This window comes from Neofelis nebulosa, chromosome 7, assembly GCF_028018385.1.
Source record: "Neofelis nebulosa isolate mNeoNeb1 chromosome 7, mNeoNeb1.pri, whole genome shotgun sequence".
In the NCBI taxonomy this organism is placed as follows: Eukaryota; Metazoa; Chordata; class Mammalia; order Carnivora; family Felidae; genus Neofelis; species Neofelis nebulosa.
Window position 1 is genome coordinate 18,984,378 of NC_080788.1, and position 15,498 is coordinate 18,999,875.

General features: G+C 46.6%; 1 protein-coding gene across 4 annotated transcripts in view; it reads right to left on the minus strand.

Moving 5' to 3' along the window:
• ADAMTS17 (ADAM metallopeptidase with thrombospondin type 1 motif 17) overlaps positions 1-15,498 on the minus strand; it is a 346,524-nt gene that overhangs the window by 255,973 nt on the left and 75,053 nt on the right. For all 4 annotated transcript variants that reach the window (XM_058736751.1, XM_058736749.1, XM_058736750.1 and 1 more), the window contains exons 6-7: positions 14,651-14,808; positions 7,408-7,451 (exon numbers count right to left, since the gene is read on the minus strand). In XM_058736751.1, coding sequence (XP_058592734.1) covers positions 7,408-7,451; positions 14,651-14,808 — 202 coding nt within the window. The remainder of the gene's footprint in view (positions 1-7,407; positions 7,452-14,650; positions 14,809-15,498) is intronic.

Below are 15,498 nucleotides of genomic sequence, written 5' to 3' on the forward strand. Positions count from 1 at the left end.
TGTGTTTCAAGGCAGGTATGTGTGTGCGCGCGCGCACACACACACACACACACACACACACACACATTCATTCACCTTTTTATTCTCCCAGATACTATTTTCAAGTCACACCACAGGATAGCTGTGCAGAGGTAAACAGGCAGGAAACTCCCCAGGGCCACCCCGTTCTTGTCCGCTTCTGTTCTCTTTAGGCATGGTGGCTCTTAGGAAAGTCTTTTAGAAGACCCTCTCCAACATCCAGACACAACTTAGTTGTCATTTTTGAGAAAACAATCTATGCCTACATTTAAAGCTGAATGAGTGAGAGAAGAAGCCAGCTTACTGAAGTATATACTATTTAGCTTTCCCAGAAACTCTATTAGCTGAGAAATCTAAGCTGAATTTGTGGGGAGCAAAGCTCTAACATTAACAAAATGCAACTTTCCTAACCCTCTTATGGGGATGGACTATTTTTTTATTGTATGATGAGGGAGGCAGCACTTGTCCAAACAGTCTGAATCCCTGATTGCTAGATGCATGCATATTTGATTTCCAAAATTGAAACCTTTCATAAAACCTCTAAAAAATCACATATCATGGTCAAGAGCCTAACTATAAATACCAATATAACTTCTAAAAAACAGATGAATTTGCCGAAGACCTAAGGTCATCTGATTTGGGACAACTAACATGTCATTGAATGGTATGCCTTCTCCTCTGTAAGCTTCTCAGAGTAGACACAAAGGACACAGTGTGGGTAAGCCTGACACTGAAGCAACATGTGCCCAGCATGGGGTGAGGTTATAAGGAAAACACATAAGAACTTATTCATTCAATGGGGTAATCAGAGGCAATCATCTGAGACTACTTCTGACAAACAATTTTGTGGCAAAATCAAACCCTAACTTCTGTAAGGTCATAAGGAATAACAAAATAAAGCAAACAAACCCATAGGAAAGCTCTCAGAAACAAAGAAACCCAAAGCTCAAGTCTAATGAGTAAAACTTTTGTATTTTTATCCCAAACAAATTTTCCAGCCTCATTCAGCAAACAGAACCTTGACATCTCTACAATTCAAACACACCCTCACAGAATGAAGACTTAACACTACCATGAAAACACATAAAAATGAATGTGCACTCTGAAGGAAATTCCACAAAAGAGGGCAGGGGGAATCTACACACTTTTTTCAGCCACAGCACCAGTTGCCTAGCCCTACTTAGACATGACATAGTTCAGAGCTTGATGAACTCCTTGATGCACTTAATAAAAACCCAACAGGTGCAGTGTTAGGACACTAGCCCCACCCTCCCTCGTCTCTCACTGGTTCCCCAGCACATCTTCCTTCCGTGACTCTGTGTAGGTTGGACTGAAACAGACTTCCAAAGCAGAAATATCATTCCCCCAAACCTTCATCCTGATGTGTGATGCTCCTTTCTGCCTTTCCTCCCTCAATGACAGACCTGTTATGTGGAGGTCAGTGGCCATATCCATGAAGTCCCCACTGGGCTGCCCACACCTATTAGGGAGTTCAGCACCAGTGCTGTGGGCCACATAGGGAAGGGCTCCTTCCTCCCAAGTTCAGGGACAGCCATGGGACCCTCAGTGCAGAGCAGCAGGGCCCCAGAGCATGGACCCATCTTGGAGCCCCTCAGCAGCATCTCCCTGGCCTTGTGTGTGAAACACTTCATGAGGCCACCGAACATTTACTTCCATTGTCCTCTGTGCAGGATTATCACATCCCTTGACTTGGCAGTGGCACGGGTAAAGGAGGCTTTTCCATTAATTAAAAAAATGAAGGCAAACAAGGAAAAATATAAATCCCAGTAATTAAATTAGTGAAGCTTGAATAAGGTGGCTATCAAAAAAAAAAAAAAAATTCACCACAGCTCAGTTTACAGCTAAATGTGGGAGCGGGACAAATGCCATGGAACCGAAATCTGTCTGGTCATCCAGGCTGCAGAGATGTGTGTTGGGAAGAGGAATGTGGGAATGTGAACGGCCAACAAAGGCTTCCAGAGGTCTTGCCTTTTCACACTCCTGAGCACTCCTCACCCCTTCTCATCTAGGGCAGCATTTTCCTCAGGATGCTGGCAGCAAAGCCAATGGCTCAGGGTGAACCAACTCAACAAAGGAAAAGCCCACCCCCAACCCCCACAAAGGCAAGGCTTGTAATGTGCAAAGTAAGCCCCCCCCCCCCAGTGAGGGGGACAGTTACTTCTCTTAGGGATGAAGCTGTTTTTCCAGATCCTCCTGCCTTGAGTTGTCTCTTCTTGTGTGTGTCCTCCTCCAAGGTAGAGATCAGCAGAACCTCTATGGTGCCATCCCTTTTCCTTCCAGAGCTGGGAGGGAGGGTCCATAAGGTATGATGGTTTTAAAATCATGTTCACTCAGTCTGTGTAGGCAAATCCCTATCCAGTGTGGTAGATCTTGGCGAGCCCCCTCAGGGGTCGGGACCACCTTGGTTAGGGCCAGGGAAGCTCCCCTTGCCTCTGTTAGTAGGACCCTTGTGATGTGCACAGACAGTAAGCTGCAGATATGCTGGTCTCTCATATTTCAGTCTTTACTGAAAGGATGTAGTGACATTGGTGGTTCTGGAATGTCCAGCATCCGTCCCTCCTCCTGGCTAAAGCACGCGGACCACCCCCCCCGCCATGGAGAACTCCATCCCATGCATTGTTGTGGGAAGGAGTATAGCCCCCCCTGCGCAAGCCCAAAGAGCCAGAGCCCCCCTCATATCCTGCGCAGGTGACCTAGGGCAGGCCTGGGAGCTGGTGAAAAACAGCTGGCTGTGCGTATAGATGGAGGCCATTCCCTGCAGGCCCCAACACTGACCTCTGCATGGTGTCTATGGCCTCACCTGCCAGGGCTGCCTAGGGTGCTGTGTTCCCACCAGATCTGCCACCGTCATGGCAGGCCCTTTCTGATAAACGCCCTTTTTGCTTGCTCCTTGCAATCAGGGTCCTGGTCTGCTGAAATGGGCTAATGCAGATGGAACAATGTAGAGAGGAAGTATTTTTAAATTTTCTTTTTATGTTTATTTTTGAAGAGAGAGAGAGAGTGTGAGCAGGGGAGGGGCAAAGAGAGGGGGAAACAGAATCTGAAGCAGGCTCCAGGCTCTGAGCTGTCAGCACAGAGCCTGACACGGGGCTCGAACCCATGAGCTGTGAGATCATGACCTGAGCTGAAGTCAGATGCTTAACCAATTGAGCCACCCAGGCACCCCCACCTTTTTTTTTTTGAGGGGAAGTATTTTTAACAGAACCCCAAATTCTACTAACTACCTCAGAGATTCTCCAAATGGATTGTTCAAATTTAACTTTTAAATCTATTTTAAGCTACTTTACAGGACAGTAATAAAACATTTACAATGGTAAGTTGCTTTTGGAGGGATAGTGGCTGGGAGGGGATAGGAGGGAACCTTTGAAGGGGTCAGATGACATTCCATACCTTAATCTGAGTAGTGGTTTTGAGACTACATACATATGATCGCACAACAGTGTGGACGTACTTAACGTCACTGAAACACACACTTAAAAATGGTTAAGATTTTATGTATAAGTTTTATGTTATATACATTTTACCACCATTTAAAAATAGGTTAAAACAGAATTTAAAATGCAGCTTTAAAACTATTTCAATAAATACCAAAAAAGCGCATAGGCATAACTTAAAATTTCACCAAGATTTGCACCCTTTCCCATATGTAAGTTATACCCTAATCAAAACAAGAAAGCACACACATAAAAAAACACTGTAATATGCCAAGTTATAAAACACTGGTGATTCCCAAGCTTTCCTAAGTTTCTCAAGGTACCACATTATCTCATTTTCTGCAGAACCCAGGGCACAGCCCTCCTGGTAGAGCTGGATCCTGAGATTTGAAGGCAGCTGTTCAAAATCTCTTAGCACTGGCAACCACATATCTATGTGATTCAGATTATTTTTTCCATTCCGTGGAATCAAAACAAAATACAAAAATAAATTGGATGCTGGAATGACAAAACTACAGAGATGGAATACAGATACATGGTAGCCAGGGGTTAGAGAAAGGGAGGGAAGCAGGGAGGGGAGCAGGGAGGGAGGAAGGGAGATTCTACAGGAGCAGCCCAAGGGAGTTGCTTGGAGGTGATGGACTGGTTCTGCTCCTGACTCTCCTGGGGGTTGGATGAATATCTACATATGGGATAAAATGTCATAGAACCATATGTAAAAACATACCCCAAAATGGGTTCATGCAAAAACCCTGTGAAATCTGAGTAGAATTTGTAGTCTAGCTCATTGCATTGTGCCAATCAATTTCCTGGTTTTGGAAATAACACTACGGTTACATAAGATGTAACCATGGGAGGAAGTGGGGTGATAGGTACAAGAGACTTCTCTGAATTACTCTGGCAACCTTCAGCTATTCTATAATTATTTCAAAATAAAAAGTTAAAAAAGCACAGAAACAGATCAAATGAGACTGCTAGAAGCCTGTCATAACCCCAGCTTTCAAATTTTTCTCTTCCTGGACTCACCATTGTCCTTACGAACTGACTTAATAGTACAAATAAATTATGACACATTAAAACAAAAGCACCATGTAACTATTTTTTGTTTTCAAGGAAGGGATTCATTTCCTTTGTAAAAGCTGAAAATCACTGAGGTATTGGAAAGAGCATGCCATAAGGAAGTAAGAGACGGGGCTAGTTCAGCCCTGAGCTAACCGGCTGTCACATAAAGAATTATTACAGCTGGTCCATGCAATTAAAAGACTTTGTGGAGGAAATGAGACACACACATCTGGGAGGTCACATAAGGACGTAAGATTTCCCCAGCAGTGCTATGGATTGCTATTGTGCCCCCCTCCCCCAAATTCCTATGTTGGAGTGCTAACTCCCAATGTAAATGTATTGGGAGATAGGGCTTTTAAAAGGTAACAAAGGTTAAATGAGGTCATGAGAGTGGGGCACTAATGGAATATGACTGGTATGCGTGAAAGAAGAGGTAATCAGGAGACGCCTGGGTGGCTCAGTTGGTTAAGTGTCCAACTCTTGGTTTCGGCTCAGGTCATGGTCTCATGGTTCATGAGTTAGAGCCCCATACTGGGCTCTGTGCTAACAGGGCAGAGCCTGCTTGAGATTCTCTCTCTCTTTCTCTCTCTCAAAATAAATAATTAAGTTAAAAAAAAAAAAAAAAAAGAGGCAGTCCGGACACAGACACACACAAGAAAGACCAGCTAAGGACATGGGGGAGAAGGCAGCCATCTGCACACCAAGGGGAGAGGCTTCAAGGAGAAACCACCAAGGCCGACATGTTGATTTTGGACTTCCAGCCTCTAAAAGCATGAGACAACAAATTTCCGTTGTTTAAGCAGCTCAATCTATGGTACTTCAATAGAATAGCCTTAGCAGATGGACTTAAGTAGCAAGGTGAACTAGTTCAGAAGAAAGAAGAAAGACAGAACTAGCTCTTCGCTCTTTAACAGGGGGTCTGAAATAGAGTACATAATCACAATTGATGGTTGATGTGAAAATTATATACTCAAAAGAAAGCCAGCTATAAATCATATGAAAGAAAACCTGCAATTCCTTCATCTGCATTTATGCATGCATTCAATCAATCAATCAATCAATCAATCAATCAACAGTGGTGACCAAGACTTGAAAGCCCTGTACCAGGTCACACAGGTGAAGGGCAGAGCTTGGCTCTGCCTGGTACAGAGTCTTCTGGGAAAGACATTCAGGCAAGGGCAATGCAACGGGTATCTCCTCAGAGGCTAGCACAGGGAGTGGGAGGGGTCTGGAGCAGCCTCAACCCCCACCGCACCCCACCCCCTGCTGGGCAGAAGTGCAGAAGCTGATTTGTGAACAAATGCTGGGAAGGAACAGCCGCTCCTTGAGATAGTACATGCTTTTTTGGCTCTGCCAAGGGATACTGGTCTTCCTCAAGCCCCAAATGGACTGCGATGGGTGTCAGCTATCCCTCTGTTGGAGCTGATTTTATGATGCATTTGCATAGCGATTCCTTTATGGAGACAGCCCCTGACAATGAAGCATGGATTGGTGGGGTAGTTTTTGACACTTGTCTCCCAGATTTGTTTAGGGGACTGGTGGAATATAAGATAAAAAAAATCATCTCGAAAACTCTAAAATGTGACATGAATGCTAGCTATCATCATACTAGGTTTTTTTGTAACGTTTATTTATTTATTTTTGAGTGATAGAGAAATAGTACGTGCACACAAGTGGGGGAGGGGCAGAGAGTGAAGGAGACCCAGAATCTGAAGCAGGCTCCAGGTTCTGAGCTGTCAGGGAGAGCCTGACGAGGGGCCTGAACTCACAAACCGTGAGATCATGACCTGAGCTGAAGTCAGACACTTAACAGACTGAACCACCCAGGCACCCCCCATCATACTAGATTTTGTAGGGCCTTTTAAGCCACCTAGTTTAAAATGATCAAGGTCACCCAGCTCATATGTGGCCGAGCCAGAGCTAAGGCTCAGGATTACCCACTGCCAGGACTCCCTAGGAAACACAGGTTTTTAAACATTTGAATTCCACAATAATATTTGTCAATCCCATACTGTTTTACTACAATTCAAAGCACATCACGTTCAGAATCTTGCTCTTGGCAGTACAATATTTCAACCTCCTGGTGGATAAAGGTTAGTGCTATAGCAGTCAAAATTGGAAACCGTCTTGGGGTTTCCTCTGTTAACCAAGGGCCCTATTCCTATGCTCAAAGACTGGTTCCAGTTTGAAACCTACAACATGTCAACAACAAGCCAGATACAACTGAGGATAGAAGAGAAAAAAAAATGGCAAATGAAGAAAAAGCTGAGGGAGGAAGCAAAAGTAGAAGGAGGGAGGAAGGGAGGGAAGGGGAAGAAGAAAAATGTGCCTTGTCAGCGCCACGTGTTGGTCTCAGTACCATTTGACCAGAAGGAAACGAGCCTGGTGCCCAGACTGGCAGAGGAGACCTGTCTCACCCCCATACAGTCACCTGTTAGGACACTTGGTAAAGATCACCCACATACACGAGAGTAAACGGTAAGCTTTTGTCTCATGACAACTGTGTTAACTTGGTGGGGGGGGGGGGTTCCCCTCCTGCATGAGTGACCAAGAGGCTCAGTGCCAACTGTGTCCCCTACCACAGTCATCTTTAGGCAGCCCCTGGAGACACCTTCTATGATTTAACTTTTCATACCTTCCTTATTAAGCATCTGTTTGGACATCTTCTGCCATGAACAACCTCAACATTTATCAGGGGAAAAAAAATGAAGTAAAATAAAGTCAAAGAACTAATTTATAAGAAAAGAGGCAACAGAAAAGGCAGAGTGTGTCTGAGGACAGTTCCTCCAGACTAGAAGTCTTACCAAGTCTCCAGATTATCACAGGGGGGCGGCAGCCCCTTAAATTATTATTATTCTGCCTCTAGACTTACCAACGGTGTCACACGGTTCATCTTTGTGTACGCAGAAATCTGTCCTGAAAAAAAACAAAGACAGACCTGGTCAGGTGTATGCAGTGGCCCCCAAGAATGGGAGAAGAAAACACTGTCAATGAAGCCCGATTGGTTATCCTGCTCTGTTACTGGTTCAGGTGGCCCAGCTTATAGTGAAGAACACCAATTAGCCACTTGTCAAGAATAACCCATCCACAGTTCCCACCTCGTAGGCCCAGTTACCCCACATAAAGCCCCCTTTCATAGCTTAACGACTCCACCTAACACTCAGTTGCTGGGAGGACTCCCTCCCAACAGCTGAGAAAGTTCTTGAAGCAGACATTTGCAAATCATGCATCAGAGACGATTAATATTCACTATCGTCAAACTATAGTGACCTCCACAAGCTCCTCGACATGGGCAGCAACTGGCCTTAGATGCTGAAGTGACCAAATGGCACTTACAGGAGAAGACAACAAAAGTAATGTCTGAAAGTTATGCCCTTTAAAGCTTCCCAGGATCCCCCGGGTGTGTGGCTATGTGAGAAGAGCACTGGTCCAGCCCCAGTTCCACAGGTACAAGGGGTTCGCTGTGGCCTCTAGCCACTCATGTGTGAAACAACAGGTCTGGGCCCTTCTTTTCCCAAACCAGAGCGTTCCCATGATACTTTCCCAAAGTTCCCACAGTTAGGGGCTGACCAAACCAGCGGTTGGGGCAGTGCCCTGCCTGGGACCGGCCATGAATAGCAGTGGCCTGGTCCTCCAGGGCCCCGTGCTCATCTTCTCATGGAGGCCCATGGAGGGCTGAGAGAAAGCACCCACTCCCTTAAATTCCTTCAGGTTTACAAGGTGTGTTCTGAAGCCACGTCTCATTTCACTTTCTAAGTTCTTCCGGACAAGCCAGCCGGATAAGGTTGACACTAAACCAAGTTACGGAAGAACACGGCAGGTCTGGGTTGGGCCATCTTTCCCCTTTCTGACACTCTGTCCCCTGGCATCAGTGTCCTCAATTCTTCTCCTACCCTCTGTCACAACCTATTCTCAGGGAAGGATCTGACCCATTTGTTCACAGAGGGCACAATGACAGAGAAGCCCATGTGGTACTCTCCTAACCTAACTTTGTATGGTCATCTCTCCTTCTCCCTCCATGTCAATCCCAATCCAATGTGCAGTGTGTTCTGTTGCATCTGTTTCCAAAGTGTAACCCGCGCCTGATGCCTCTCAGCGCTGTGTGGGATCCCCTGGAAACAGATAAAAGTCTGTGCGTTCCTGACTCTGGCTTTGCTTCAGGCTCACCTGAAGCTTGTCAAAGACTCCACTTGCCTACTTAGACCCACAGATTCCACTTGGAGTCCTGATGTACAAAACCAGATGTGCCAGACAGCCGGCAAGCCTGGGGGAGAGGCTGGGGCAGCTCGGAAGGTGTGGCCCGCGGAACTGGCCAGGGAGACATCGAGGAGGAGCAGGGACCAATCCTGTCAGCAGCGCCCGTGGGTTCTGCTTACTACAAGTTTCTAATTTTTTCCTAGCAAGCCCTTCTATTTTTATCATCAATTGTAAAACAATCTTAATAAAGGGAAAAAGGAAGTTTTCACAAACCCCACATTTTTCATAACCTTACCCCAAAACCAAGGGAACTTTCATGGAAATGGAGAGAGGATAACCACAAGAGCCATAAAAGGAAGCCTTGAGGTTTCTTGTTTGTCTGTTTTTGTTTGTTTTTGTCAAAGATGACCTTTGAGTGTTTTTGTATTCTTTGGGTAAATGCCCAGTAGTGAGAATACAAAAACACTAATTCAAAGAGATACACGCACCCCTATGTTTACAGCAGCATTATGTACAATAACCAAGCTATGGAAGCAGCCCAAGTGTCCATCGGTTGATGAATAGATACAGAAGATGTGGTATATACATAAAATGGATTATTATTTGGCCACAAAAAGAATGAAATCCTGCCATTTGCAACGACATGGATGGAGCTAGAGAGTATAATGCTAAGTGAAATAAACCAGTCAGAGAAAGATACATTCCATATGATTTCACTCACATGTGGATTTTAAGAAACAAAACAAACAAGCATAGGAAAAAAGAGAGACAAACCAAGAAACAGACTCTCAGGTATAGAGAACAAACTGATGGTTACCAGAGTTGGGGGGTCGGGGGTGGGGGGTGGGGGGGGGAAATAGGTGATGGGGATTAAAGAGTACACTTGTGATGAGCACAGGGTGATGTATGGAAGTGTTGAATCATTATACTGTGCATCTAAAACTAATATAACAATGCATGTTAACTAACTGGAATTAAAATAAAAACTTCAAAAAAAAAGATGACCTTTTAAAAGACTAAGTAATAGGCAGTAGAAGGTGCAAGAAGTAGCAGCAGAGAGAAAAACAAACAAGTAAAATTAGGGACATATATATGCTCGCTGCTCTGGTATGGATCTGACCCCAACTCAACATTCTTGATCAGACACCCCTTCCATTTAAATAACCAAGCTGGCCCAATGCCTTGTTCCAGGGTTTCCCAGCGTGAGCAACTGAAGCGTGGGCAAAAGGAGAAATCACACATGACCACAAGTCTCACAGTCAAGAACTAAACAGAACCGAGAAGATGGTGCCCACTTCACGGGCGCCATCTTGGGGATAGCCAGCGCTGTTGGCTGACAGGAGCATTGTGTATTCTCTCATCCCGTGACTTCCCTGAAGGGAAACAGGTGATCTCAAATGATGGACCCTGCAACATCATCCATTGCGTCACCTGAGGAAGTGGGAGTTGCTCACAGAGGACAGAGGCAAGCTCAATTAGAACGCTGGCTTAAGAGGGGCACGGGGGTGGCTCAGTCGGTTAAGTGTCCGACTTCGGCTTGGCTCAGGTCATGATCTCGCAGTGTGTGAGTTTGAGCCCCACGTCAGGCTCTGTGCTGACAGCTCGGAGCCTGGAGCCTGCTTCCAATTCTCTGTCTCCCTCTCTCTCTGCCCCTCCCCTGCTCACACACTCTCTCTCTCTCTCATCCTCAAAGTAATAAACATTAAAAAAAAAAAAAAAAAAAAAGAATTCTGGCTTAAAAGAGTCAGCCAAAATTTGACTCTTCTTTCTTCTTCCTGCCAAGGATGTTTCTCAGAAGAGAAAACACAAGCCATGTTGCCGCAGGGGCAGCTTCATCTTCAGGTGCTCCCACCGCAAATTCATGCCAAACCCACTTTCAGGGGCTGTAGGATTCAAGTGAGGTCCCAACACAACTCTACAGTCTCTAGTCCATTCCCTTTCCGCCACTTGTTCCTCAAGAGAAGGAAGGCTGTGTGGACCTCTGTGACCTGGTGTGCTTCGTGCCTGTGTGCTCACAAGCTTCCCGTCCTGCAACATGGTTTTTACTGTTCTGCTATCACCATCTTGAAAGTCTTTGTCATGTGGGGTCCCACATTTTCCTTCTGCACTGGGCCCCACAGTTTATGTAGCTAATCCTGTGCATAACCGATTGCCTTGGCATACAGTTGGGGCTTAATAAATAGTGGCTCCTTTATTATTGGCAGACACACATTTCCAGACCACTTGCAATGTGCCCAGCAAGCTTCCCGGTGGCCTGGTCTCCCCAGTGTTTGGAAACCCCAGGAAAATGTAACGTGATGCTCCACAGATACTCACTGAGCCCTCACCATGAGCAAAGCCAGCAAGAGACCCTCTTGGTCAAAGTCTGAAGAGAAGACGATTCCCGGGGAGTGGGATGGAGTTACGTGGAGGGGAAGGTTCAGGGATGGCAGGAGGTGTACCTGTGGTTGAGCTCCAAGCTGGCCCTGCATGTTTGCTCCAGGTGCTTCTCAGGAGCACAGAGCTGGGTTTGGGGGGAAATCCTATCTTCATGGCTTCCTGAGGGAGATGCACGGCCAAAGGTAAAGCTGTGCCAGGTGCTGAAGCCTCCTGGACCCCAGTCCTCTGTGTGGGTCCCACATGGTCCCAGACTCAGTTCACTCAGAGGTGTTTTCTAGCCCCAGACATGACCGCAGCTGCCAGAAAGCCAGCTTCTGTGGCTTCTGGCTCAGCAGCTTTTGCTGGACATGATGTCATGCTCACATCTCTGCGGCTGGCCATCTGTAGGGCTGGTGGATGTCCAGGAGAATGCACTCTCAGGCTCAGCCACAGCACATAAGGGGGGGGGGGCAGAGAAGAAACCCTTGCATAAGCCAGTCTCAGTCCCAGGACTGGGGGACACTGGCCCCCAAACACCGCCTGGCCTGTGCAAGCTGTGATTAGACCCTCAGCTCAGATTACTCCGGGAGGAAGGGGCTGTTTCTCAAGAGCAGCTGCTGCCTCGCACCCAATTTCCACGTGAAAACATCAGCCCGTTATTATCCCAACATAGGAACTGCAGCTCTCGGCCTCTAATTATTAAACAATGCCTCGCAGCCAACTCGGCTCCCAGCCCCGACTCTGGCGCTGCCTCCCCTGTCCTTCTGGGAGGCCTTGCATTTAACAGCTGCGAGGACCCAGAGAGTGGGTTGGGCACTGGCCGATTCGGTCCGGCAGCTCCACAGAAGCAGGTGAGAGGAAGCACCTCGACTGCTCAGGTAGTTCATCAGATGTCAGCATGAAACCGGGAAAGAGAATCCCAGCCCCAAGCTGGCCTCAGGGAAGGAAGGGGCTGTTTCTCAAGAGCAGCTGCAGAGGTGTACCTGTGGTTGAGCTCCAAGCTGGCCCTGCATGTTTGCTCCAGGTGCTTCTCAGGAGCACAGAGCTGGGTTTGGGGGGAAATCCTATCTTCATGGCTTCCTGAGGGAGATGCACGGCCATGGGACGTAGGATGCCTTTTCATTGATGCTGACTGCAGCGGAAGGAACCTTGCTTTTCGGGGCCACCAGACATCCCCCCCTCCCCAGCACCCATACTCAGAACCACCCCCATGCATTCAGGACCACCACCCCCGGCCCCCCCCCCAGGTGCTTAACCAGAAAAAAAATTGTAAACTGTTTTATTGTGATTACACAGAACATAAAATTTACTCTCTTAAAACGTTTTTCAAGTGTACAGTTCAGTGATGTTGAATGCATTTATAATGCTGTGCAACTAATCTCCAGAACTCTTTTCGTCTTGCAAAACTGAAACTATATCCATTAAACACTAGCTTCCTATTCCTTCTTCTCTCCAGCTCTACACTCTGTGTCTAGGAATTTAACTGTTCTAGGTGTCTCATGTAAATAGAATCATACAACATTGGTCTTTTTATGACTGGTGTATTTCACTTAGCGTAATGTCCTCCAGGTTCATCCATGCTGTCGCATGTGACAAGACATAACTTCCTTCATAAGGCTGAACAATGTTCCGTTGCATGGATGGACCACATTTTGTTTATCTACTCATCCATCGAAGGAAACCTGGGCAGCTTCCACTTTTTAGCTATTATGAGTCATGCTGCTAGGAACATAGGTACACAAATAGCTCTTTGAAACCCTCCTTTCAATGCTTTTGGGTATATACTCAGAAGCAGGATTGCTGGATCATATGGTAATTCTGTATTTGGTATTTTGAAGAGCCTCCATACTGTTTTCCACAGCACCCACACCATTTTACAGCCCCACCAGGAGTGCTCAAGGAAGGGTTCCCATGTCTCCGCATCCTTGCCAACACTTGTTATTGTGTTTGTTTTTGGTAGCAGCCATCCTGATGGGTGTGAGATGTAGAAAACCAACATGTTTATACCAAATATTTCCAATACAGTAAATAGGTTTGTTGGAAGCAGGAAAAAGAAAAGAAAGCCAGAAATCCTAACTGGCAGCCTTCTCAGGCTGAGGGTGCATTCACGTCTGCAGATGGCATTTTGTGCAAGAGCTCATCCAGAAGCTTTGTCAACAGCGATTTCAGTGACATTTATTATTGCCTCTAGACAAAAAAGGGGAGGGGAGCAGTGGCTACTCTTCCCAAACCAAGACCACTTGCCTGTGCTTTCCAGCCAAGCAATGAAACTTCAGGGAAGACACTACATGGGGAAAGTTCTCACGAACATCAGAACCTGTACATTTTATATAGTTTTGATACAAACCACTTTCAAAGTAGTGACCTTGGAAGTTTAGCATTCCAAGGGTGAGGTTTGGAATGATGCATCTACAAGGCAAAAATGCCAGACTGCAGGCAACCACTGGAAGTTAGGAAGAAGGAAAGATCCTTGCCTAGAGCTTCCGAGAGAGCACAGCCCTGCCCACACCTTGATCCTGGACTTCTGGCCCCCAAAACGGTGAAAGACTAAATTTCTGTTGTTTTGACACACCCAGTTGGTGGTAATTTGTTACTGCAGCCCTGGCAGACTAAGATAACATTGCTGCCGCCTATGTGGAAACAAGGCTGCCCCTGGTTTCTGTTGTCCACTGCTGGCCCCTGGTTTCCCTCTCAGTCTGGAAAAGTCCACCTCTGTAGTCTAGAAAGAAGCTCAGCTCCCTACTTCAAGTAGAACCACCATGTGAATTCCCCAGGCATCTCTGCCCACTGCTGTTGTCCTGAGGGGGTCCCACGGATGGGGTTGCGCACAGCACACGTGTGCCGACGTGGACCTCCTCCTACAGGAACTCGGGGTATCCAAGGCCCCCATAATAGTGTGTTTAAGCCAGTTTGGAGGCAGCCTCAAACACAAGTTAGCTCTTTCCCAGTGAACATTATATTTGGTGCAGGGGAGAGGTAGTAGATGAATTGCTTGGGACTCCTGGGTAGCCAGGATTTCAGTACTTTTATACTAATAATAGCAATAGCAGAAATTATGGCTAACATTTATCATGCCCTTACTCTGGGCCAGGCACTGTGTAAAACCCTTCCCAGGGATGCCTGGGTGGCTCAGTTGGTTCAGTGTCCAACTTCAGCTGAGGTCATGATCTTGTGGTTCGTGAATTCAAGCCCCACATCAGGCTTTGCACTGATATTGCAGAGTCTGCTTTGAATTTTCTGTCTCTCTCTCTCTCTCTCTCTCTCTCTCTCTGCTCTCCCCCACTAGCATTTTCTCTCTTTCTCTTTCTCTCTCAATTAAATAAACATTAAAAAAAAAAGAAAAGAAAAGCATTTTCCCACGTTCACTGAATCCTCATAACTCAGAGGTAGGTACTATCATTCATCCCCATTTTACTGATGAGGAAACTGAGGCTCAGAGAGGCGGCCCCGGGTCTGATTTCCAAGCCTGAATTCCTAGCAAATGGCCCTCTATTCCCCTCCAAAGAGGGAAATGTCTTTTTCCCATCACATTTCCAGCTACAGACCAAATCCAGCTGTACCTGGTCACAAACACAGCAGCATCCACAGGGGGCGTATCGTCCTTCCCTCCTGGAACCTGATTGTTGCCGAGGTATCTGGCTCCTCCATATTCCTCATTCTGCCAGTGACAGAAGCTCTCCAGGGACCGCTCACCATGGTGCCCGATGGACAATTTGGCCTAAAGTAAATCAGGGGTGGGGGAGGGCAGTTAAAGAAGCAAACACCCAGGGAAGCCTGAGTTTATGTTCAGAATATAGTGTGGAGACAGCTGCTTGTTGGGATGTCATTCAATGATGTGCTTCCCCCAGATACAAACCTAATGCCGGTAGGAAGATGGAAGATGCAGAGACCCAGAGAGAGGCCACCAGGGCCTTATTTGTAAGTTCAAATGAAGACCATGTTATTATTCTATTTTTTTTTTTTTTTTTTTTGGCAAACTGAACAGTGTACCCAACCAAGCATTAGTCTCCCATTATCAAATTCATGGCCTGCCTCTGCAAGGCGACGTTATCACGTGGGAATGCACTCAACTGAAAGACCAGAAAACATCTCTACAGTGAATCCAAATTTGGAAGCTCCAGAGGGCTTCCAAAGACCTCTCCATCCAGACTGCACATGTGAGATGTGCTAGGGGTGGAGGGAGGATGTGCACAGGTCCACTGCTCAGGGCTCCCTCAAGATTCCAAGCAGATTATGTGCACACCAAGCTTCGAGTCACAGTGCCTGCCCTCCCTGCTCTGGACATCCCCAGGCCCTGGCCCAGGGCATGCTGTTGCCATCTGCAAAGCCAGGGACCACAGAGGAGACCGACAACCTCCTGAGCTCTCAACAGCAAGCAGGAAACTTCAAGACCGGTTGCACCATCTGC